The sequence below is a fragment of the Paramisgurnus dabryanus genome, chromosome 18, assembly GCF_030506205.2.
Source record: "Paramisgurnus dabryanus chromosome 18, PD_genome_1.1, whole genome shotgun sequence".
Lineage (NCBI taxonomy): Eukaryota > Metazoa > Chordata > Actinopteri > Cypriniformes > Cobitidae > Paramisgurnus > Paramisgurnus dabryanus.
Window position 1 is genome coordinate 28,327,684 of NC_133354.1, and position 24,704 is coordinate 28,352,387.

The 24,704-nt window shown below is 36.7% G+C and overlaps 3 protein-coding genes across 5 annotated transcripts in view; 1 reads left to right on the forward strand and 2 right to left on the reverse strand.

Moving 5' to 3' along the window:
* septin8a (septin 8a) overlaps window positions 1-10,091 on the reverse strand; it is a 29,505-nt gene extending 19,414 nt beyond the window's left edge. For both annotated transcript variants that reach the window (XM_065287551.1, XM_065287552.1), the window contains exon 1: window positions 9,954-10,091. In XM_065287551.1, coding sequence (XP_065143623.1) covers window positions 9,954-9,983 — 30 coding nt within the window. In that variant the 5' untranslated portion in view covers window positions 9,984-10,091. The remainder of the gene's footprint in view (window positions 1-9,953) is intronic.
* A 1,332-nt stretch (window positions 10,092-11,423) lies between these two features.
* Window positions 11,424-13,175, forward strand: sowahaa (sosondowah ankyrin repeat domain family member Aa). Its single transcript, XM_065287874.1, has one exon. It carries the CDS (start codon window positions 11,500-11,502, stop codon window positions 12,838-12,840), a length of 1,341 nt encoding a protein of 446 aa, XP_065143946.1. The 5' UTR covers window positions 11,424-11,499; the 3' UTR covers window positions 12,841-13,175.
* A 2,126-nt stretch (window positions 13,176-15,301) lies between these two features.
* The window catches only part of shroom1 (shroom family member 1), a 43,600-nt gene continuing 34,197 nt past the window's right edge, over window positions 15,302-24,704 (reverse strand). For both annotated transcript variants that reach the window (XM_065287555.2, XM_065287556.2), the window contains exons 7-8: window positions 20,728-21,000; window positions 15,302-17,923 (exon numbers count right to left, since the gene is read on the reverse strand). In XM_065287555.2, coding sequence (XP_065143627.1) covers window positions 17,669-17,923; window positions 20,728-21,000 — 528 coding nt within the window. In that variant the 3' untranslated portion in view covers window positions 15,302-17,668. The remainder of the gene's footprint in view (window positions 17,924-20,727; window positions 21,001-24,704) is intronic.

A 24,704-nucleotide genomic window follows, 5' to 3' on the forward strand; every position in this document is an offset into this window, starting at 1 on the left:
TTAGTAAACTCTCATTAGAGATGGAGATCGCAGGCACCCCATCTGATAAGGGTGAAGGAGGGGCGGATGTGAAGAATGCAGATGGTCCAGATTTGGTCTCAGCGTGGCATACGCGGCGCTGAACAAAAGCAGAATGGCCTTTATCTGTTCTCCTACTGGAGATCTTCATGCATGCACATGCACCGTCTGTCTGGCTGCCAATCCCCACAAACACGTCTTTTAAACGTAAAGACAATTAGGTGTAAAGTTTTGCATTTAACTTTTAAAATTACAAATGAGAGCACATATACTATACAGTTTTTACCTTTGACATATGAATAGCTCAGATGCAAAAGCTGCTAAACACCACGTCTGTCCAAAATAAAACAATGATTGTAACGGCACATACTATACGTTCATCAAATACTTTCACATCAAATCTGCATTATCTCGCCCTGAGGACATTCAGAAATTACCAGTTTTAGGCAGAATTCATTAAGAGTCTAATTAAAAATGCTAATTAACAAGAAATCATGCCAGGTGCATTTTGGGTTTTGCATCTGAGCTCTTCATATATTGCCTTATAAAATCTCATGTTTATGGGTTTACTGATGTATACACAGGATGTTGGCTCATCTTGAACCCCATGTATATTTATATAATAAAAACATCATCCCTGCCCAGAAACTAGGTATTGTGCAATAAATGAATTTAATGTTAAACAGGATAGTCTTGTTTGAAACCTTAAGCTTACATTAAGAAAAGCTCAATCTTACTTTAAATTTGAAGGAGTGGTTCACCTAAAATGTACTGGACTGATTGTTTGTTTAGATTTAAACTTAATGATTGTTTTACTTCCGTAAAACTTAGACATGACAAGTTTGAATGTATGCAAGCATGAATGAGATCCCAATGTAAGATAACAATTGCGTAATGCAAGTTAGGGTCATTAAAATGTAAATAATAAAATGAATGTAATTTTAATGCATAAGGAATACATATAATGAAGAAAAGCAAAATTATAAGTGATTGTTTCGTTTTATCACGTATGTGTGTGTACCATATTTTTCCACTGGCAGCACGACTAACATGGCAGGGGATCTCCGGGTTCAAAGTCAGATATTATATTTCATAAAAGTCTAGTCTAAAAATGGCATATCAACAAGTAAAAATCGAGAATCGAATCGAACCATGACACCCCTATTATTTATGATATTATAGCAACATTACACACTTACTAGGGTTAGTGACCTTCAACACTGACAAAACAAACTGATAAATGTTTATATGGATGGTATTTAAAGTAGGGATGCATAACGATTAATCGCGATTAATCTATTGCAGAATAAAAGTTTTTGTTTACATCATATGTGTGTGTGTGTGTGAACAGTGTATAATAATTATATATATATGCACACATGCATGTATAATTTTAAGAAAAAATAAATTTATATAGTAAGTATTTATATTGTAAATTGTGCATAAATATACAAATGTATATACGCATGTCTTAAATATATACATGCATGTGTGTGCAGTTATCTATACAAAGTTATTATACACAGTTTACACACATATATGATGTAAACAAAAACTTTTATTCTGCTATAGATTAATCGCAATTAATCGTTATGCATCCCTAATTTAAAGCATTAGTAAATAAAGTCTAGTAGCATTATAAACAAAATGGTTATTTAAACTGGGAATAAATTGTATGAAAGCGATCGAAGAATGATCACTGAAACTGTCTAAATCTCACAATACTTCTGTTATAATGAAAGAATCTGCTGCACGTATCTAACTTTGATTGTAAATAAAAGTTGTTGTTTATGATGAAAGCGTTCAAATGCTCAACGTTGAAAAAAACATATTAAGAAATACTTAATGCAATGAGAGCAAATCTAAATGTGTAATGCTGTAATCACAACATTTCGTTCATTTTCACAATTCATTGAAATCACAAAGGCTTGGTTTGGAACTTGGGTGGCAATTTTATTTATCTTTCTGACCCTGCTTGCCACTAACTTTGAAAACTGCTCAAATTCATTTGCATGATCAACCTTCACATATTATGATGAGGTTGGAAAATGTTTACAGTGCTTTCTGTGTCTGTGATTTTCTTAGCACAAACATTGCACATTGCAGAACTGTCCCAAAGCCTGTGGTCAATGTAGTCAAGTCAGAAGATGGGTTTAACTTCATGCAGAGCTGTGCAGACTGACAGGAGAAGCCTATGACAAAATCACAGTGAGAGCAATACAGGAGCAAACTGCTCTGTATGCTTACGAATCACTCTTGCTGAACTTTGCTGTCATACACCTGTCGATCTACATGGTGCTTCATGTTGTTCAAGATGTCTAACTTAACAGTGAGTCATGTGAGTTTTGCGTCATCTGATCTGAATTTATAGACGCTTTTAGCAGTAACAACATAAACAAATAGCTTTCGTGGAACAAACGTAACTTCCGGTAAACTATATATATATATATATATATATATATATATATATATATATATATATATATATATATATATATATATATATAAATCCTTTTAGAGTAGTTTAATTCTGATATCAATCAAAATAAATAACTAACTAGCAGATTACCTCAAATTATAGCTAAAGCATGTCAAAAACTACACTGAGCTAACGTTAGTGTGTAAAATGAATGTATACAATGTAGGGGTGGGGGAAAAAATCGATTCTTAGATGAATCGCGATTCAGACGTGGGCCGATTCTGAATCGATTCACAAATTTCAAGAATCGATTCTTAAATGTTAGTTTACAAAATATAATAACGTGACGTTATCAGAACCAAAAGGCGGAACTCAACTGGGGGAGCGGTGCTTCACACGGACAACTTAAGAGAGCGCGCACTGCACAAGCGCATAGCGGAGCTTACAAGAGCAGAAGAGAAAGAACACTTAAATGCTTCTAGGATTATACTGCATATATCTCTACACTGAATTTCGGGCTGTCACCATTACTTTATTCTTTTTGAGTACATGTCGAGTACTCCTTAAAATAGCGGAGATGCGGTTTAGTGAAACAAACTAGAAAATTACAACTGTATCAGAAGCATACAAATCAGCGCTACGCTGCCTCTCTCTCTCTCGTTTGCTCGCTCACACACACAGTGCGCGTGCATCTGCTCCTGCGTGAGGCAAGAATGCGCATCCTTGTGAATTTTGGAAGTTAAAGACGACTGAGCTGCAGTGGCCTGGCAAAACACAGTTGAAAAGGAAGGCGCAGCATTTAAAAAAGACCTGCGTGTTTCACAATTACTCTAAAAGACCATAATGACAATTTCGCTCGTGGAGCAGCAGTTAATTATGTGTGATCTACCGGGATTGCCTTTGCGATCTACGTATTGGACACCCTTGCCCAAAACCATCCGCTGACTGTTTAGATATAACATGAATACTTCTGTAAAATATGCACATTTGCTATTCAGTCGCTGGTTGCGCTGCATTATATAAATACAGTAATACTGCCAATCACTGTGTATAATGATGATGATTAGACGCTTAACGTTCGTGGAAGTTAATGCCGGTTAACATATAGAATTAATATGTCACGTTTAATTACTTTTTTACTGGTTTTAATGGCTTACAGAAACAGGACATATATGTATATAAGAATGACATTATTTATCCCTTAGTTGCATTAAAGTACAGTATATGACAGTTCAGAGACTACTAGCAAAAGCGCAAACATTAACCTGGCTTTGAGAGCAAATGTGACGTAATGACGTCATATATATGCAAATTAGTACGTCAAGAATCGATTCTGAATCGAATCGGGACCCTAAGAATCGATGCTGAATCGATTCATGAGGGTCCAAGCGATTCCCACCCCTAATACAATGTAAACTACAGATCGGCTGCCAAACTCCCTTGAGTCCCTTCCATCGTCTTTAGGAAATCAAAACATTTGTTATTTTTGGCGAGGTATTTGTTCCAGAGTGAACTATGGATGAGAAAAATCAGGTTGAGAAAAAAAACCGATGAGAAAAAGGGGGAAATATGAGAAACGTGCACAAAAATAAAACACTAGCAGCTATGAGTACTCATCTCGTCAGGAGTATAGTATATGTATATAATGTAGTATGCTACTGTCTAATACACTATATTGCCAAAAGTTTTGGGACACCCCTCCAAATCATGGCCTCAGGTGTTTAAAATCAATCACCTAAGCATGCAGACAGATTTTACAAACATTTGTGAAAGAATGGGTCGTCTCAGAAGCTTAGTGAATTCAAGCGTGGTACAGTGATAGCTTGAAACCTGTGCAATAAGTCCATTCGTGAAATTTCCGTACGGAATATTTCAACGTCAGCTATTAGTAATATTATAACAAAATGGATGCAATTGGGAACAATAGCAACTCAGCCACGAAGTGGTAGGCCACGTAAAATCACAGAGCAGGGTCAGCCCATGCTAAGGCGCACATTACGCAGAAGTTGGCAACTACAGACCTCCAAAATTCATGTGGCCTTCAGATTAGCTGAAGAACAGTGCGTAGAGATTTGCATCCAAACCTTACATCACAAAGTTGAATGCAAAGTGTTGGATGCAGTGGTGTAAAGCATGCCGCCACTGGATTCTAGAGCAGTGGAGACCATAGACTGTAAACAAGATGGACCGTGGACGACGCCCGTTCGCTCTCTTCCATTGGTGAAAAGTGAAGCCGCCAGTGTCCTGATACGGCGCTGACATCTTGGGTCTTGAGTCTGCGCAGTAGCGATTTCGGGACCAGTTCTGCGCAGTAGTGAGCAGGAAGTAAAGCCGCGAAATCAAGGACCCGCCCTCGCAGAATGCACATATCACAGCTGTCAATCATGATGTGACACCACTGTTTTTATAGCATTAAGTAACTAACTAAAAGCAAACTTATTTTAAAAAACAAACACTTGATTTTACATTAGCGAGTAGGGCTGAACGATACATCGAATTTTCATCGTCATCGCGATATGAACTCACGCGATGAACACATCGCAACAGACAGCCTTGACGCGATGAATGAAGGGAAAACAGTAAGCGCATGTAATAAACGTTTGACCTATCACGTTTAGTCCTGAAGACATGTGCTGCGTCCGAAATCGCCTACTACCATACTATATAGTATGCAAAAAGCACTACTTTGCCTACTATATATTATGGAAGTAGGCGGTTTCGGACGCAGCGATGGTTTGCGCGTTCATGCTATGAGGCCAATCAGGGGAACCCCCAAGTCAGCTACGCTCAGATTGATTTGTGAGGTGTCAGTTGCGACGCTGTGCCTGTTAGCAAAAACTATGGCAGAGGAAGGAGAGAAGAGTGAGGAAAATGTGTTGTCAGACGAAGACCTTGTGGTGAAAATGAACAGCACTTCAGCTATATCATGGAATTATTTTGGATTTAGGAGAGATGACGCCGCAAACACAGGTACTGTGGAAGCGGTGATTCTCATATTGCGTTTATTGCGCGCTCAAGTTCATTATTTCAAATGTATGTGTGCTCTTGGAGCGCCGCGGTCGCGACACGCTCGTTTTTCCAGGTATTTCAAAAACATTTTAACTTTTCAGAATGACACAAGCGCAGCGTGCAGTTCATGTGACAATAACCTACGTGTCTAGTGTTTTCCACGTGTTTTAGGCGCGACATGTGAATGGCCCCTAAAACATGAAAAAAAACTATATATATTTATCGCAACTCACATCGTCATCGCAACATTAAACAATGTCATCGCACATCGCAACTTTTCCTCACATCGTTCAGCCCTATTAGCGAGCGTCATAAAAACTACAGTAAATGACAGAAACCAGCTTCGGAAAAAAGACAATTGAAGTGTAATTATATTGTTTAGTTGGTCTTAAGTCCCATTCAATAAGATAGGGGAGTCTGGGGTTTACGACCTATACTGGGACCAGTCACTGAGGGCCAAAATCAAGACATTTTGGCTTCACTTTTCAGGGCTTGTGCGGCACGCTTGGTGAAAACGTGTTCTCTGCAGCAATGAATCTTGCTTCTCTGTCTGGCAATCCAATGGACGAGTCTGGGTCTGACGGGTTCCCAGTAGAACAGTACTTGCCCGACTGCATTGTGCCAAGTGTAAAGTTTGGTGTGGGGTTGTTTTTCAGGGGTTGGGCTTAGCCCCTGAGTTCCAGTGAAAGGAACTCTTACTCCTTCATCATATCAAAACATTTTGGACAATTTCAAGGTCCCAACTTTGTGGGAACAGTTTGGGGATGGCCCCTTCCTGTTCCAACACGATTGCAGAAAGCAAGGTCCATAAAGAAATGGATAGGCGAGTTTGGTGTGAAGGAACTTGACTGGTCTGCACAGAGTCTTGACTTCAACCCAACAGAAGATCTTTGGGATGAATTAGAGCGGAGACTACGAGCAAGGCCTTCTTGTTCAACATCAGTGTCTGACCTTACAAATGTGCTTTTAGAAGAATGGTCAAAAATTCCTATAAACACACTCCTAAACCTTGTAGAAAGTCTTCCAAGAAGAGTTGAAGCTGTTATAGCTGCAAAGGGTGGGCCAACTCCATATTAAACCCTAAGAATGGGATGTCATTTCAGGTTCACAAATGCAGGTGTCCCAAAATGTTTGGCAATATAGTGTATATCATTACGTAGCTTGCTATGGAATTACAAAGAGAGCTTTGATATACATTTTTCTGTCCAAGTATCTTATGTAACATTAAATAGCCTAACTTTCAGAGTCTTTTTTATTTCAGCTATTTATTAATATTTTTCCACATATTAGCAAATTGATCAAAACTATGGAGCTATAAAAGTCAATACTGTGACTAAAGAAAATCCATTAGTTTGAGCCCCCTTACAGCATTTATGACTGACTGACGTTCAAGTTCGTAAACCTTACTAATATTCCAGGTGAGCCTTAAATTCTTATGTATATTTGACAGTGAGTTTACATTTAATTTTATATGAAGGCTAAATACAAAATAAAGGTGAACATCAATTTTTTTTATACCTTTTTTATGTAGTTTTATATGAGGAAGCTTCATAGACTTGGCAAATTCGTTTGTTCAGAAGTTTGTAGGTACAAACATTTGTCATGGGCATTTTTTGCAGATTATCCCAAGTATTATACCGTTATCAGATTTATACCGTATCTGCCAAAATTTAGAAGTATATCGGCTTTAGAAATTTTGACCGTATTTTCCAGCCCTAACTACGACACACACTCCTTATGGCATTGCTATTTTTTTTACATAGGATGAATTCGGGAAATGTTATGGGAAAGTTACTATGTCCCCATTCCAGGAGCAATCCCAAAAGCAATTCCAAGATGGGTTTACATTCACACAAAAGGCACTGGCAATTTTATGCCAATTTTCCAGGATCAATGTGGTGTGTGAAAGTGGTTCTTGTGTTCTGTAAAAGAAATATAGTCTAAACTATGGAAAAAACATACAGAGCAAATGATGAAACAATCCTTATTTTTCAGAGAGCTATCTCTTTAAAATTTTCCCACATCATGTAATTGGAATTAACATTGATCCTTTGCAGCTCAATGCAGTTGATCAATAACCCTATAAAACCACACAAACCTTTAATCAGAAACAATGACTGTGAAAGCATTATATTAAGCAAAGTGTGAAGAAAACACTTGACCTTAAAGGAATATTCCACTTTTATAAAACAAAAATCCTGATAATTTACTCACTCCTATGTCATACAAGATGTTTATGTCTTTGTTTGTTGAGTTGAGAAGAAATTAAAGGTATTGCGGAGGATTTTCTTTTTCCGGGTGGATCATCAAGACTATTGGTCCTCCTAGTTGTCAATCAGGAGTGTTGCGCAATTGCATTTTTTTAAAAAGTGGAGAAGGCGGTTCTTTTCTAAAATTTGAGAAAATCCTCCGTTACACCTTTAAGTATTTTGAGAAAAACATTCCAGAATTTTTCCAATTTAATAGGACCTCAACAGTTTCATTGCAGTTTCAACACAGCTTCAAGAACCTCTAAACGATCCCAAATGAGGCATATAGGTCTTATCTAAGAAAACGATTGTCATTTTCTGCAAGAAAAATACCAAATATGCACTTTTAAACCACAACTTCTCGCCTTGCACTAGCCATGTGACGTGCCAGCGCGACCTTACTTATTGCATAATCGTAGGGCTGTGCAAAAAATCGACTGCAATTATCATGCGCGTGTCATCAGTAAAGCCGGTTCCGTGATTAGAAGTAAATCGCCATCAGCTGCTTTCAGATAGATCGGCATTTATTTCACAGACCCGTAGTTCACCGAGAAGCTAGGCAAAAACGCATAGATAATCGGAATCGATTTTCCTCGATTATAAACCCGATTTTTCATAATCGCATCGAAAGGTCACACATTACATACGTGAAACACACATTTGTGGACCATTTTAAACAGAAAGTGACACAGAGACATTAATTACTATCATTCCACATACAACAACATCGGAGTGGTCCTCTTTCTCCACACTTTGTAAACACTGGAATGGTAGTTTCATACGTGACCTTTCGACGTGGTTATTACATAATACGTAAAGTCAAGCTGACATGTCACATGGCTAGTGCAAGAGGAGTAGTTGTGGTTTAAAAGTACATTTTTTCTTGACGAAAACGACTATTGTTTCGCTGGATAAGACCCTTATACATCAGTTGGGATCATTTAGAGCACTTTGAAACTGCATTGAAACTGTAAACTGTTGGGGCCCACTAAAGTCTAAAATATTGAGAAAAATCATGGTATGTTTACTTTAAAAACTTTAATTTCTTCTTGACTGAACAAAGAAAGACATAAACATTGGATGACATGGGGCTGAGTAAATTATCAGGATTTTTGTTTTAAGAAAAGTGGAATATTCCTTTAAACCTTCCAATCTAGATCAAACAAAGCAGCAAATCATGCAATAGAGTTGTTTTTTATCTATCCTGAATGTTCTATAAACAACACAATACAGCTCTTCTACCATCCATGTACTTTAAATCTGTGTCCTGCTTTCAAATACAGAGGGAATTGCTCTGCGTTCCTGAGCATTCCCGGGAAACCTTCCTGTGGAAACAGTGCTTAATTGTGTGCGATTGCTCAGTACGCCACAGACCATGCAATAGGACAATAGGTTAGTTTGAGCTCTCACTTAACACCAGGAAGTTTAAACTTGTTCCAAGTCAGGAAACTCAACTTTCATAGAAAGCATGACTTCAAATCACCTACGGCAAACTGCGTCTTTGATTTCTTGCATCTCATAATCTGCTAATCCTTCACGTGTGCGGGTTATCACCCTCAAAAGATCCCATTACTGTCTGAACACCATCAGATCAGCAAACCCCCGTTTGTCACCCTTATCTGTAATCTCACACTGAAGGGAAACACAAGCTGACCCCTAACTCTTGTGTGAATACAGTGAGTTCAAATCCCACATGCTAGTTCTCCCAATCCCAATGTCTGTCACATACTCTGCGTTTTATTCCTGTTTGAATGGGGGTTTGTGTGAGTAAACAGTAAAGCTGTCAGCAAAGTGGTAAATGAGAGAGGAGATCTAGCAGACCGCCCCAAAACCAGCTCTCGTGCGCTGTGTACTACTGAAATATTACAGTAGTGAAACTTAAAGCCTCATCCTATAGATTGTGCAGACATCGGTATATAAAAAATATGTAAACAACAAAACAGAAAAGTCAGAAATGCATTAAACTGACCGTTTCAGTTCACCAGCATTGTAGAAATACCTGATCTCTATAATCAAGTTCAAAAAGACACACAACTAGACCTTATATGACATGTAGTAAACACTCCACAAAGTAAAGACCTTATAGTACATAAACAGCGTTAAATAACTGTGCTGGTTAATGTTGATAGAGTCAGTTAGGCTAAGCTAGAGTAGCGATCGTGCTAGTCCCAATTCATTACAGAAAACCTATAAAGTGAGTGTGCATCTTATTAAAAACGGGTCTCTGAAAATAAGAAATTATTCCGAATGATACTTACAGAAAATATGTCTACATCTGTGGCCGCCATGATGAGGAATGTATATGTTTACTGCCGAGAAAAGGCAAAAGGGAGCTGCCTGCCTTCGTCTCTCTCACCGTCCGCTGACACACACTCCGGGTCGGTTGGAGATTTTACTGATGTTACTATGGTGAAGGTCTAGCTCATGAATATTACTAAAGTAGCGTGACGTTCTTACATTAGAATTAGTTGATTGGCCAAAAAGCAGCGGTTATTAAGAATAGCGGCCAATCAGAACTACGCCCAAGGCTTGGCTCTTGAATATTCATTAGATTGCGTGATGCAAAAATTAATATTTATGAGATAGTCGTTCGCAGTAGTAGGATTCGCGATCGTCTCACTGCGTTTAATATGGCTTCTTCCTGGAAACTCCTACTTGCTTTAGGAATGCATTTTCTCAAGACTTGGAAACAGCCTTTCAATAAAGAAATGCGCAACTAATTATCAGTTATGCTCTACATCAAACCGTTAAAATAAATTCAGTGTTGGGGTGTGATGAGACTTACTTTACTGTAACGTTACATAATTTTCATTCAGTTCATACACGCACACAGGACAACACATCTACTGTTATTAATGCAAAACTATATTAATAACTTTACGTAAAAGTAATCAGATTATTTTTATATATATATATTGTTTTTAATAATCATTTTATTTAAAACTGTACAAGAAAACAGTACGTTTAAATGGTATAAAATAAGAAAACACACACGTATGCAGCGCTAATTAATATACCATTTGTTGTATGATGACATCACGGCACTAACCACATTTATGCTGCGTTCCAGGCAGGTTTTTAAACCCGTGAGTTACGACTTCAAAACCACGACTCACGACCTTATGCGTTCCAGGCAGCCTGTAACTCGTGTTTTTACAACCTTCTACCGGTGAAAGTGCTCTGGAACGGCAGTCAAACCCGTGACTTCCCACCCGTGAACTCGTACTAGATCGATGTACTCCCAGTTCAAAGTCGTGGTTTTGAAGTCGTGAGTTACGGGTTACAGGTTGCCTGGAACGCAGCATTAGTTCTGCGCTGAAAAATTAGTTGTGTTCGACTTCACTCAGCGCTGTGACATCAAAGTACCGCGAGACTGATTCGATAGCGACTGCACTCGAATCCCTCTCGCGGTACCTTGATGTCATACATCAATCACTCTGCGCAGCGCTGAATGAAGTATTCGGCCGTTTCTCATTCTGAAGGCTGCACCCTGCGGAGGTCGCATATGCAGGCTACATACGTCATCAAACCTGGTTTATTTAAGTTAACTGAGCATGTCATAAGCATATTAAAACAATTTACGATTAACTAAGATTAATAGTGACATTTATAATTGTTAATATTCTGAAATAAGATGTAAGTCTTGATGACGTATGCAGTCTGGAAATGCGACCTCTGGAGGCTGCAGCCATCGAGCTTTCATTCCGGAAAACAGGTAGGGTAAGGGCGTGGCTTCAGTTCAGGTGTCGCTGAGGACGGAAGCAAGAGACGTTCTATATGTTAACATTTCGGAAGTATTAAGAAATGGAATTAACTCAAGAAGCGATTTTAAACATACTAATAGAGGGGAAAGGAAAGGTGAAAAACTCTGAGCTTCTGGGCAAGTATAAAGAGCACCTGAACTCTAGTGATCCAGAAGAGAAGAAGAAAAACCGAGATCTCTTCAAGTCTTTTGTCAACAACCTTGCTGTTGTGAAAGATTTTGAGGAAACCAAGTACATTGTTCTGAAGAAAGTATACCATCATTTACTAGAAGCCAATACAGACCAAAACACCCAAAGAGAACAGAAACAACAGGATGATGAAGATGGATCGCACTCTGAAGAAGATAAGAAAGAACAACAATATGTGGAAGATAGGAGATCAGACGTGAGGAGATCTTCCAGCCCGGTGGGACCTTCTTTTATAGAGGCTGCTTTAGAAAAAGCCAAGAATGTGGAGTTTAAACCTGTTAAGTCTTTACAATTCTCTGTACCTTTAAAATCTGATGATTCAGACAAACATGGAGCAGTGTTTCCAGTCAAGAAAGAGACAAATGCAAACAAGCCCTATGCGCTACCTTTACGCATGCCCCTGGTAGATGTCAGTCATCATAACAAGAAAACTGCCACTGAGCACTTGGAAACTGGACAAAATCCCCATTCCTCGCCTCAGTGTAAGAGGAAACCGTCTACAGATGGTTTTGTCAGCACCGGTGGGTCTCCACAGTTACGGAGACACTTCAAGACCCCTAAACAGGCTGAGGAGCCAAAGTACTCGAACCATTGCCCACTGGATTCCCTGGAACATGAGTGGCTTGTGAAGTCTGCCGCAGGACAGTGGAGCCAAGTGTACGGTCTCCTATTAAAAGAGGCTCAGCTTGCGGAGAAAAAAGACTTTATCTCTGGTTTTACGGCCTTACATTGGGCTGTCAAGTGTGGAAACATTGAAATGGCCGATGCTATTATTCAACGATCCAGTGCGGTGGACATTGATGCTAAATCTTATGGTGGCTACACACCATTGCACCTCGCTGCCATTCATGATCAGCTAGCTCTGATTGAACTTCTACTTAAATATGATGCCAACAAGAATGTGAGAGACAACTGCGGTAAAAAACCCTACCATTATCTGCAGGAAGCAGTACCCAAAGAACTAAAGGAGCGTTTGGGAGAACCCAAGGCCCGCTGTCATGAAGTTGTTCATGTCAGGGAAGAGTTTGACCCATATAAACATCTAAAAACACCTTACCGCCTCTTCCAGAATAATCCAGTGCATAAGAAAAAGAGCAAGACTAGAGTCGTCTCCTTGGCTGAAGATGTCAGAGACGAAAAGAGTGATCCTTTGTTACATAAACAGAGGCCCATTTCTAATTTATTTTATTAAATGTGCTTAAAAATAATAATATATATTGTACGTATCATATTTATCATGCATTATATTGTTTAATATATACACAGGATATATGTAAAAGTTATTTTTACTGTATAAGATAATTAGGGGGTTCAGGATGACTGAAGATTATGAAATGTACCAAACAATAATATCAAAGCTACTTTTCTTAAGGTGGAGGGATAATTTATGGCTAAATCTAAATCTAAATTGTTTTCAGTCTGTTTATGTGGCAGGAATGTTTTGCACATGAGATATTGAGAAAAAAACAGTAAAAATGCTTTTCTGATATGTTGTAGATGTCCAAAATTAAAACAAGAACACATTAAGAGCCAGTCTGACTTTTGTTTTTATCTTATTTTTTTAATACCTGCATTATGGATGTGACATTATTGGTCAAAAATTGAAATATAATTTATCAGTTTTTATTACCAATATATTAAACCATCTGTTTATATTTTCATAAACCTCTAATGACAGTCAGAAAACTATTAGTCTAAACCAGGGGTTCTCAAACTTTTTCAATTCAAGGTCCCCTGCAAATTTGATAGCCCTCACATTCATAATTTGTATCCAATAAAATATACCGGAGCTTGGCATAACTACACAAATTTTATATTTATTACAAAGATAACCAAACAATATAGAAATATTTTGATTTTGAGTTGCTTTAGCTCATGTAAATGTTTGTTTTGTCTTATTCTGAATCATTTCTGAATTATTTTAGGTCATCTTGAGTCCCCAAGTGACCCATGGCACCCTGGTTGAGAAACAGGGTCTAAATTCATGTTTGTTATTTTACACTCCAAAAAATGCTGGGTTATATTCAACCAAGCGTTGGGTCAAAAAGGGACCAACCCAGGCCAAAGGTCATAATTTAGCCTATGCTGGGTTGTTTATTGGGTCAAATATAAAAATTCTCTGCGTTAAATTAACCCAAAAGCTGGGCTTGTTGTCCCTTTTTTGACGCTTGGTTGAGCGTTTTTTGAGAGTAAGAAAATAGAGCACAAACCAGATGCAATAATATTCAGCAAATGCAGAAGGGATGACTCTTCAAAGAAAAAATAATATTTATTTAATTTTTTTTGTGTGCATTTACGAGGAAGAAGTGCTGTAAAAAAAGTCTGTAGAAATTACACTATTACGGGCAGCTGTTTGCCAGTAAATTACTGTAAATTTAAACTTATGTTATTTACAGGTTGTTCAAAGATAAATAAACAATAAACATTAACAAGTCTTTATCTTCACAGAACTATAAAATATTATAAAATCATATTATAAGATAATTTCTATTAGCCTTTAATAAAATAACTATTATAAAATAATAGCCTCATGCAAATCATTCTGGGAAACAAAATCAATTGCATGTTAATGGACACACACAAAACAACACAATTTTGCTCACACCTAAGTGACAATTTTAACATATTATAATAAAATATCTATATGGTATTTTGAGCTAAAACTTCACATGTGTACTCTGGGGACACCAAAGTCTGGGGACAGAAAAGTCTTGTGAAATGCCCCCTTTAAATCTACAGTTAGTTACTGGCAAACAGCTGCATAACTACAGCAAATTTTACAGTGTGACCTTTCTCCATTATGGATGTGACAATTCTGAAATCTGATATCTGAAACCTTTAAAAACTTTGACATTTTCTAGCTCATCTAAATGGGTCTGAACTTTAACATTATGGTGTTAACCCCTAAATATATTTCAGTGAATGTTAGCAACTTAGGTTTAGAACATAAAAAAAAGTGTTTTGAATCTAGATTCATCTTTGAGAACGGCACCTTTTATTGTCTGTATAAAGAAACAGGCTTGGGCTTGTAATGTTGCAGTGTTTGTTTTCTTTGAAATGGTCACATGAGCTAGTCATCTGAATAGATGTGGTTAGTCTGGCTCGGTGTGTGCTTAGTTTGGGAAGGTCGGTCTATTGACCTGAGATCAGCCGTTTATGCTAATATAGAGTAGGAATCAGGAATGGAAACTTGGTTGTAAACTAAAGCTGGTTGTTTATGCCAACGTGGGTCCAACGGACTGACAAAATATGAAGTGAGCACTCTTGCTTACGGCTGCATCTCACGTTGTTCCCATGATGTAATAATATTCCCTATTGGCTAAACTGACTCTATGCCTTTGAGACATGGCACATGTTTTTTCATTACGCAACAAGATAAATTAAGACACAGACATGAATGATTATTGCATTCACGACAACCCTGTCCTGCTATAAGACAACAAAACTATACACTCTTCAGAAATTAGTATCTTGAAGATTTGACTGCATTTTATTAAATTTATTTTTAGGATAATAAAATTAAGAAAAATAAAATTAAAATCCATGAAGCCAATTCTTAAAATTTTAACCAAACCCAAGCCATATATTTATGACACTATAATATCTTAAAAACAGAATATTAACATTTTTGAAGAAGTAAAAACCACTTGATGTGCACAGTAAGGTGTTGCTTTATTCGCATTATTACAAAAGTAATGGAATTGATGTAATCCAGATATCAAGTGAGCAGGAAAAAGCAAAGACAAACCATACACTGCAAAACCACTAGAGGGCAGCAACACAAAATGATCCAAACACTATACTCACAATAAACATTCACAGCACACTGTAGTACTCAAGGTTTCATTGACAGTAAGTTTGATGGATGGGTTTCAAACAGTGCATAGAGTCCCACCCTTTTATAATTCACATCCAGCAGTTCTAAAATCCAAGCAAGCACAATGATTTCTCAATGACAGATCAAGCAGAATGATGGTGGTGTACTTGCGTATATATACATAACAGGAAATAGTTTCAGCCTTAAAAAATGTGTTTCTGTTATTGTTGGGTGCCGTTTCTCTGGAAAACTAGGTCTTTCACATGACTTTGACGGAAAAGACTCAGGGGCCGCACTCTGTTCAAAGGCCAAAACAAACATGAATTTGTTTTGCCACCAAAAATAGCAAGTGATCATATATTCCCCAAGAAACGCTATAGAATGTAGAGCCCGAGAGCTTCTGAAAAATCATTTTTCAGCAAACTTTGATGGTAATTTTTCAAACTTTGTATATATTTATATCATCAATACAATTTTAAACAGATGATTTCATACGGTGAATATGAACGGCTGTAAAGTGCACAACATTTACAATGACATATTTGCAGTGGAACAAGTGAACGTGTCAATAAGTATTTGTAATAAACATAATGAGTGACAAAATAAGTACTTTCCCAAACGAGTACAGGTCAAATACAAAATAAATCAACATAATCCTGAAAACAGTTTAATGCAACATCTAACAAAGTAGTTTATCAGAATGAACGGTGAATTCACGAAATCATTTAAAAAACTGATAAGGTCCATTTCTAATGTCTGCTTGGATAAGTCGGGCACTGCCATTTAAAAGTTTGGACATGTTTTATAAATATACTCTATTGCAGTAAAGTAATCAATACATGACAGAATAAGAATTATACAGAGATCAAAAAACGTAACATTTGAAACAAATCACAACTTTTAATATTTTGGTTACAATAGTGAACTTTTATCTACATTACATCTATGCACATTCTTGCACCAACCAGCATGAGTATTTAATTCTATCATGTTTGTATAATCCATTAAAAATGACATGATGCATATCATTTAAAATTTTGGTTTTGTAAAGAAATTCGTATGTAGGCATGATTCAAATTTGGGTATTGTATCAAAAGATCTTTAAAGGTGTAGTTTACCCCAAAATGGTCCCCATTATTCATACTATAAAAAAAAATTAATGGGCCCCATTTTTTGGGTGGACTACTCCTTTAAGATCATTTTAAGATAAATTAATAAAAAAAAACAGATTTGTCCAATTATGTCCAAACTTTTGACTGGTAGTATGTCCCAAGTTGCTTCACACAGCCTACAGTTTTGCAAATAAATTAGATTTTTTTTATTCTGTTTGTTAATATTAATTTATGTATTTACTGAACACCTTACTGAAGAGTAAAAAGCCATTTGAAATCATACAGTACAGTGATTTACCACGGTTAAGAGGATACTCGTGTGCTTTTGTGTTTCAGCTACAAACAACATTGTTGTTATCTTTATCTTTATGAAGAATTGTATGAATAGCACAAGCTGAGAACTGACAAACGTGTGTCAGTAATTCATTATTGCTTATTCATAGTCTCACTACACAAAAAGTGTAATGATGGCACTTAAATAAACTTAAAATACACCCCGAATCATTTAAAATGCTTAATACCAAATGCAACGTTATAAAAGAATCTATAAAATTCAGTACTTTATCATTAAAATATATTTAACATGATACCATCAAATGAAATTACTGGACAAAAAGCGCAGATGTAAGGCTATGTTACAAAATCAATTGCCAAATGAAAACGATTAAGACCTGAATAGGATATAGTTTAAATGTTTCTAATAAGTACGTATGTGCAGTTTAGTGTCAAAAGTGCTTTTTCTTTTTTTGGTCATGCATTCAGAGTGCTCTGCAAGTAACAAAAACCCCAAAATACAAACAAACACCCCAAAGTTCATATTTATCCATTTTAAGCTCACCATAAACCACACCACAGATCTTAAAGCTTTCAACGATTTGAAAAGTCCTGTTAATATGATCTGCAGCTTAGCGCATAAAAAACAGGGTAATGTAGCATCTGTAATTTGGGTTGAACCCGTGCTCATACTTTAAAAGGCACCTTGAGGCTTTACAGACCCAGCGTCAAAGTGGTTTAACCTTAACCCCAGTGCTGCTTAATGGGAATCTGGGGATCTCTCGCTCAGAGGGTCTCTGGAGGTACCGGACCTCCTCTCATCGAGGTATACTGGTAAGCAAGGCCTCAATCTGTTCCTCTCCCAAACGCTGCTTCTCATCGAGGTCCTTCTGACGAATCAACAGAGAGGCCTTGGTCTGGACGAAGCGGCGATACTCCTGAAGCTGCGTTTCTGTCAGCTGTTTGGAGAGGAATGCTGAGACCACTCGCTCCCGACGGTCCAGGTTGTCCTTTAAGTCTTTGGCATCGTCCCTCTGTTTGCACAGCAGGCGGTGGCGGTTGTCCAGTGATTGCTATGAAACGAGGAAAGATGTGATTAGTTGATCTAACCATGTCTTATTGACCTTCATAAGTCTACAGTTAGGCAAACAATCTACAAATGGAGACGCGTTGGGACTGTTACTACTCTACCAAGAAGTGGGCGCCTAGTCAAATTGACACCAAGAGCACAACAAAGACTCATCAACCAGGTAAAGAAACAACCCTGAATGACAACCAAAGATTTGAAGGCATCATTGGAACTTGCTAACATCTCTGTTCATGAGTCTACAATACGTAAAACACTAAACAAGCAGGGTATCCATGGCAGGACACCACAATAGAAGCCACTGCTTACTAAAAAGAACATTGCTGCACGCCTGAAGTTTAAAAAAGAGCACATTGACACGCCACGGCGGTATTGGCAAAATGTTTTGTGGACTGATGAAACAAAGATTTAACTATTTGGAAAAAACACACAGCGCTACCATCTGGCGTAGAAAGGACACGGCACATCATCATGAAAACATCACCCCAACTGTAAAGTATGGTGAAGGAAACATTATGATTTGGGCCTGCTTTGCTGCATCAGAGCCTGGCCAGCTTGCAATCATTGAGAGGAAGATGAATTCCCAACTATATCAGACGATTCTTCAGGATTATGTGACAATGTCTGTACGTCAGCTAATACTGTGTGAACGGTGGGTGATGCAACAGGACAACGACCCCAAAACACAGAAGCAAGTCCACAACAGAATGGCTTCAGAAAAATCAAATCTGACTTTTGGAGTGGCCAAGTCAGAGTCAATAAAGATGCTATGGTTTGACTTGAGGAGGGCCATACACAATACGTCGTAAGAATATAGAGCTAATGCAGTTCTGAATCAGGAAGAATGGGCTAAAATTCCTCCTCAACGATGTGCAGGTCTAATCCACAGCTATAGGAAGTGCCTGATTTAGGTTTTTGCTGCCAAGGGGGTCAACCAGGTATTAATTCTAAAGGTTCACTTACTTTTTCCACTGCCCTTTTGAATATTGAATGAGTGTGTTTAATAAAAGACATTAAACAATTTTTTGTGTCATTATTTTTAGACACATTATTTTTGTCAATACCCTTGACTTAGATGAAGATCAAATCACATTTTAAGACAAATTTATTCAGAAAATATGAAATTCCAAAAGGTTCACATACTTTTTATTGCCACTGTATGCACTATTCTACACAGTTGTATAATACAAATAGTGTAAGTAGTGTGTACTCCAAAATATAAAGTGCACTTTATGTACCCGGATCATGCACTCATTCGACTGAATAAATAGAGCGTGTAATGCTAAACACTTCATACACTTAATGGTTGCAGAGGCGGAGCTATCAGATGCAATTAAAGGGAAGTTCACCTACAAAGACGATTACACTTCAGTCTGACGGTGACTGAGGTCAAGCTGGGCAAAACAGATAACATTGACATTAAAAGAACAATGTACAAATCGAGTTTGATTGACATGCCTTGTACCATGTCTGGAAAACTGATTAAACTTCTGGTAATGGTCAGTAAAAACTGTAGGAAAGTTCACACAAAAATATGGAAGTTAATGGTGACCCAAACCTATAGGTTACAAACATTTAAAAAGATATTAATTTGTAATCAGCAAAACAAAAAATACAACTTGATGACAAAATGTTCATTTTTGGGTGAACTTTCCCTTTAAGAGATCCATTTGGGTCGACTGCTCTTTCTAAAATTCATACACTAGATGGTGGAGTTCAAAGAGTTTATAGTATGTGGAGACCTTTCTACCTACAACAATGAGTTTGTGGGTAACATCGGCTGTTAAGAGTGTGCATGGATCTGCACGTCAATTTTTTTACTGGAAACATGAGACCATTGAGGTACTTTAAAGATACTTAATACTTAACTAATACATATTACTTCAGACAGATAGTATGCAAATTGGGAGGAGAGAGTTTAGCACCTCTGATTTACAGTACAATACTCATCTGTAGTACAACTAGTCCAAAATGTAATTCTTATTTGTAATGCAATAATTAATAATTACAATAATAAACAACAATAAAAATAAAGTATTTATGAAATATCTGCTAAATGACTACTAACATACAAACAACATTTAGTGGATTAAGGATATTAGCAACCTGTCGAAAAAATAAGACTTAAATTTGACACAATGATGGCAATTTTTGCATTTTGATGAAGTTCAAATAGTTGTCACAAGAGGGCAGTGCCCTAGCAAAACTCATCGAAACCAGAGCACGGTTTCAGCCATGCAACGTTGATACCAGCAACTGAACTGAACGGACGTGATGAGACTTAAGAAAATGAAAAAAGACTCTCATCTTCACTCAGAAAACACAAAACAATTTCTAAAAACGGACCAGACAAACACATTCTTTATCCACAAACAAAAACCTTTAGTAAACAAGAAAAATGTCAAACAATTTGGGCCCCTCCTAGTATTAACACGAGTTATTTAAACAAAGACACACCTTACATACCTGTCCCATTTCTCACATCTCATTTTTGGTTTGACCTTTTCACTTATTGAATACTGGTTAATAATACAGTAGGCATGAATAGGATAAGCTGTGCCACTCTTTATTTAATAGTAATTAACAACTATTCTTTAGCAATAAACAATAATAATAAAGTTTTATTAATTGATAAACTTATGAGTAATAATTATTAATAAAAACAACTCACAGACAGTATATAACGGGCCCTTTCTTTTGCAAAATTGTCAATTTTTTTTTACATTGGGGGTGGCACATCTTACCCCACTGTCTCCTATGGTATAACAAATGAAGTAACTAATAACTTACTTTCTCTTCGGTGTCTGTGCTATCATCCACAGTACTGAGGGCGTTCTGTACCCGGGCTAGACGGGCTGACAGACAGAGCAGCAGACTGATCACTCGCTCCAGATCTCCTATAAACTGTGTGTAGCGCTCCAGCTCAGCGGGCACACAGCTCTCTCGTACCAGAGTCTCTATAACATCACCTCGTCTCCCATTCTCCTTATCCTCGCTGTGTAAGGTGGAGCGAACTTCCTTTAAAGATGTCAAATGCTCCTCTATATGTGCTATTAACTGCCTCTATACATGAGAGAAAGAAAGATGAAACAAAGAGAGATTTTCTGTCAGCAACCAAAAGGTATTCATATTACAATAGAAGCACAATAGTTGATTGCTGCAAGTTGTAATCCCATTCATTTTGTTTTTTTTTACAGTATTTTTTATAATTGTTGTTAGTAATAGATATTATACACGTGTCAACATTTGAAGTAAATAAAAAAAGTGAATCAAAGACAAGAACGCGTATCATTTAAAATTTTTTAGATCTACTTCAAAATTTTGACTAGTGTATATATTTAACTATATTAAAATATGTATATATGTATAAGTCAAACTCTACCTAAAATGCTGAACAGAGACAGCAAGTATTTCAACATTTGCTACACACTCTAATAAATCATTGCAAATAATTTAAGAAGTTGTCATACAACCTCAAAACTACTTCTATATTTCTATATCTGAATATTTACAACAAACACAGAAAATACTATTTTAATGCTTTTAATGAATAATTATAGGGCAATAGTTTCATACAGGGTCGTCATGCAGCAATTTTTTTAAGGAGGCATAGTGTTTACACCTACCCTTCAAATTATTAATGTCAATTAAACCTTTTATACGCCATATTCTTATAGACTATACAGACAAAAGGAGAAGCATTTATGAATTATTTTATTGCTATTTTACACATGAATAAAAAACTTGCACACGTGATGTCTGTGATTGGCTGTATAGATCAAGACTGCTAAAACAGTGAATATAAAAAAACCTTTGATGCAGCATAAGCAGATCTAAATGTAATGCTATAGTCTACATTTTTTGTTTTATTATTTATTTAATTGCATGCAAAGCATATCATTTTTAAAAACTAGCCTATAAACATATTAGTAACACTAACACTTTATAATAAGGTTAAACATTGGTAAATGAATTAACTAACATGAACAAACAGTGAACAATAGTTTCTCAACATGTATTAATTCATGTATCGATGTTAGTGAATATCAATAGTTATTCGTTTAGTTTATGATGCATTAATTAATGTTAACAGTTACACAATGGTTGATTTTATAAAATTAATAAATGCTGTAGAAGTATTGATCATTGTTAGTTACAGTTTTTCTCAGTTGCTTTGGTACATTTCTCAGATCAGAATTTAAATTCTCAAAATACCTGTTCAATCCTCACATTATTGTGTCACTTGTGCACATCAAAAAAGCAGTTTCTCATTTCTTTCAACAATTTGCAAATTCTTTGGTACATCCACGCACATGATTATGTACAATTCTCTGCTTTTTCCAACAATATCAGTTGTCATGTTGATCAAAATGTATTATAATGGATCTCTGTTCCCCACAACCAGGGCCGGCCCTGGGCATAGGCGGAATAGGCAAATGCTAAGGGCGCCGCCGACCCCTTGGGGCGTCCGTGCGCCCAAATTATTATTTTTTTAATATATGTATATAAACATTTTACTATAAATATTTAATTCTGCACAAGAAAACAACAGTTATTAATGAATTATTAGTAGCATAGTATCTCGGAAGATCGTGCTTGTTAAATAGCTCTATACTGCACAGAAGCGGCAGTTTAAAATATAAACCCAGAATTCAGCGAACGTCAAGACAAAGAAAACGGAAACAACAATCAGACCGAGATGCAGAATAATGTTACACAGACCATGTTTAAATTTCAATGTTTCTGGACAGAAATACCAACTTGTTCACTTTGTTTGGTATTAATAAGTGCTGGCCGCGGTGCTGAAGACGCGCTCGGACGGAGTAGGCTACTGGTGGCACATGCACAGATATTTACGTGCAAGCCATTGGAAACTATTATTCGTTATTATATAATTATTATTCGTTATTTTACTTTATTACTTTCACTTAAGAAGAGTTCTGCACTTTTTATTTTAACATTTCTCTTTATATAAATACTATTTTGTACTTAAATCTATAATTTCGTTACTAACCCAACGAACTCATCTGCGCTTTCCGATAGGTTGCACGTAAGGGGAAAAGTATAGCTTTCTTCCCCTTGAGAAGAGTTGTGCATTTTTAAACTTTTTAAAATAAATATCTCTTTACCAAAAAAATGTTTTTCTTCTATTTAAAATCTATAGTTTCGTTATTTTACTAACCCAACTAATGACTCGTCCGCTTTCCAATAGATTGCACGTAAATATCTGTGCATAAGTGCCACCAGTACTCCGTCAGAGCGGGTCTTGGTCTTCAGCACCGCGAGCACTCCAATGCGCAGCTTATTAATACAAAACAAAGTGAACAAGTTGGTATTTCTGTCCAGAAACATTGAAATTTAAACATGGTCCGTGTAACGTTATGTAAATCCCGCATCTCGGTCTGATTGTTGTTTCCGCTTTCTTGTTCTTGACGTTCACTAAATTCTGGGTTTGTATTTTAAACTGCCGCTTCAGTGCAGTATAGCCACAGTATGCGTGCGTGCGTGTGTGTTTGTTTCCAAAATATTTTCAAAATAAAGAAAAACAAGACAAAGCTGTGCAGTTTGTGTTTCTGTATAAGTTTATGAGCAAAATGATTGGAACACAATTGTGATTCTGTGATTCTAAAGGGCACCAGGTGAAATCTTGCCTAGGGCAGCAAATTGGCCAGGGCCGGCCCTTAGGCATAAGGTCATAGTATAAGTCTTTACATGCAAAATGGTTGAACAAGTTGTCATAATACAGGGTTTGATCAAACATATTTCTATACATTTCCATTAGAAGTTTTTTCTAAATCTGTCCTGAATTGGTAAATTGCTCTCAGGTGAATCTTGACTTTCTCTAACATCCCAAGCAAGCAAAAACTGAGATGTTGAAATGACGGCAAACTATAGCCCCAATATAGTCCGGCTAGGAGTAACCAACTTCTACCCAAAATAACATTGAATTTGATTACATGCCATTTTGCCAAAATTACTTGAAGATGTATGATATTCATGCAAGCAAAGTCAACAGGTGTTCTCTTTTACATGTTCTAAAAGTATATGTATCGTCTATTTTTTATGGTTAGATGTCTATTAGACTTTCACTGGCAGCCTAAATTTAGCCTTGTTTTAGTCAAACATGCTTGCTGGGTCAGGAGGTATAGGAAGACTTCAGTGTAATTCCTACAGTTCAGTTTTCACTAAAGATTTTGTCCAATGTTCACATTTCTACTTTAGTTTTTTTTTCTTTGTGCTATGCAGTGCTGTCTTTTTCTTTCTGTATGGCAATGAAATGGTCTGTCAACGAATTACAGTACAAACAGTAAACCATAAATGTACATTTTGTCCAGTCTCTTGCAATCAAACTCCCACATAACTTACACTAATTTACAATAACTGTCATCAAAACTTTAGCCATTGTTTACATCAGATTCTCCCTCCAGAGTAAACTGTTATATGGACAACATGACTAAACAATTTGACTGTCTGATCCATACACAATGACACAATGACTTGTCATTCTGATGCCACTGACATCTTCATTAACACAGATATTTACTTTTGAGAGATGAACTAAGGATTTTGAGTAAGAGAGTGGCTTTTGCAGGTTATCCATGGTGTTTTGCTATTTGTACAAATTGTTTTGAGAAATGCACTTATTGTTTTGCAAATGTCGAGGATGATTCGAGAAATATACCAAAGAGACTGAGAAAAACTGTAATCTTAACTAATGTATTAACAAATAACCTTATTGTAAAGTGTTACCAACATATTTATATACA

Coding starts and splice junctions, on each gene's coding strand:
- sowahaa (XM_065287874.1), top strand. CDS start 11,500: ATGGAATTAACTCAAGAAGCGATTTTAAACATACTAATAGAGGGGAAA.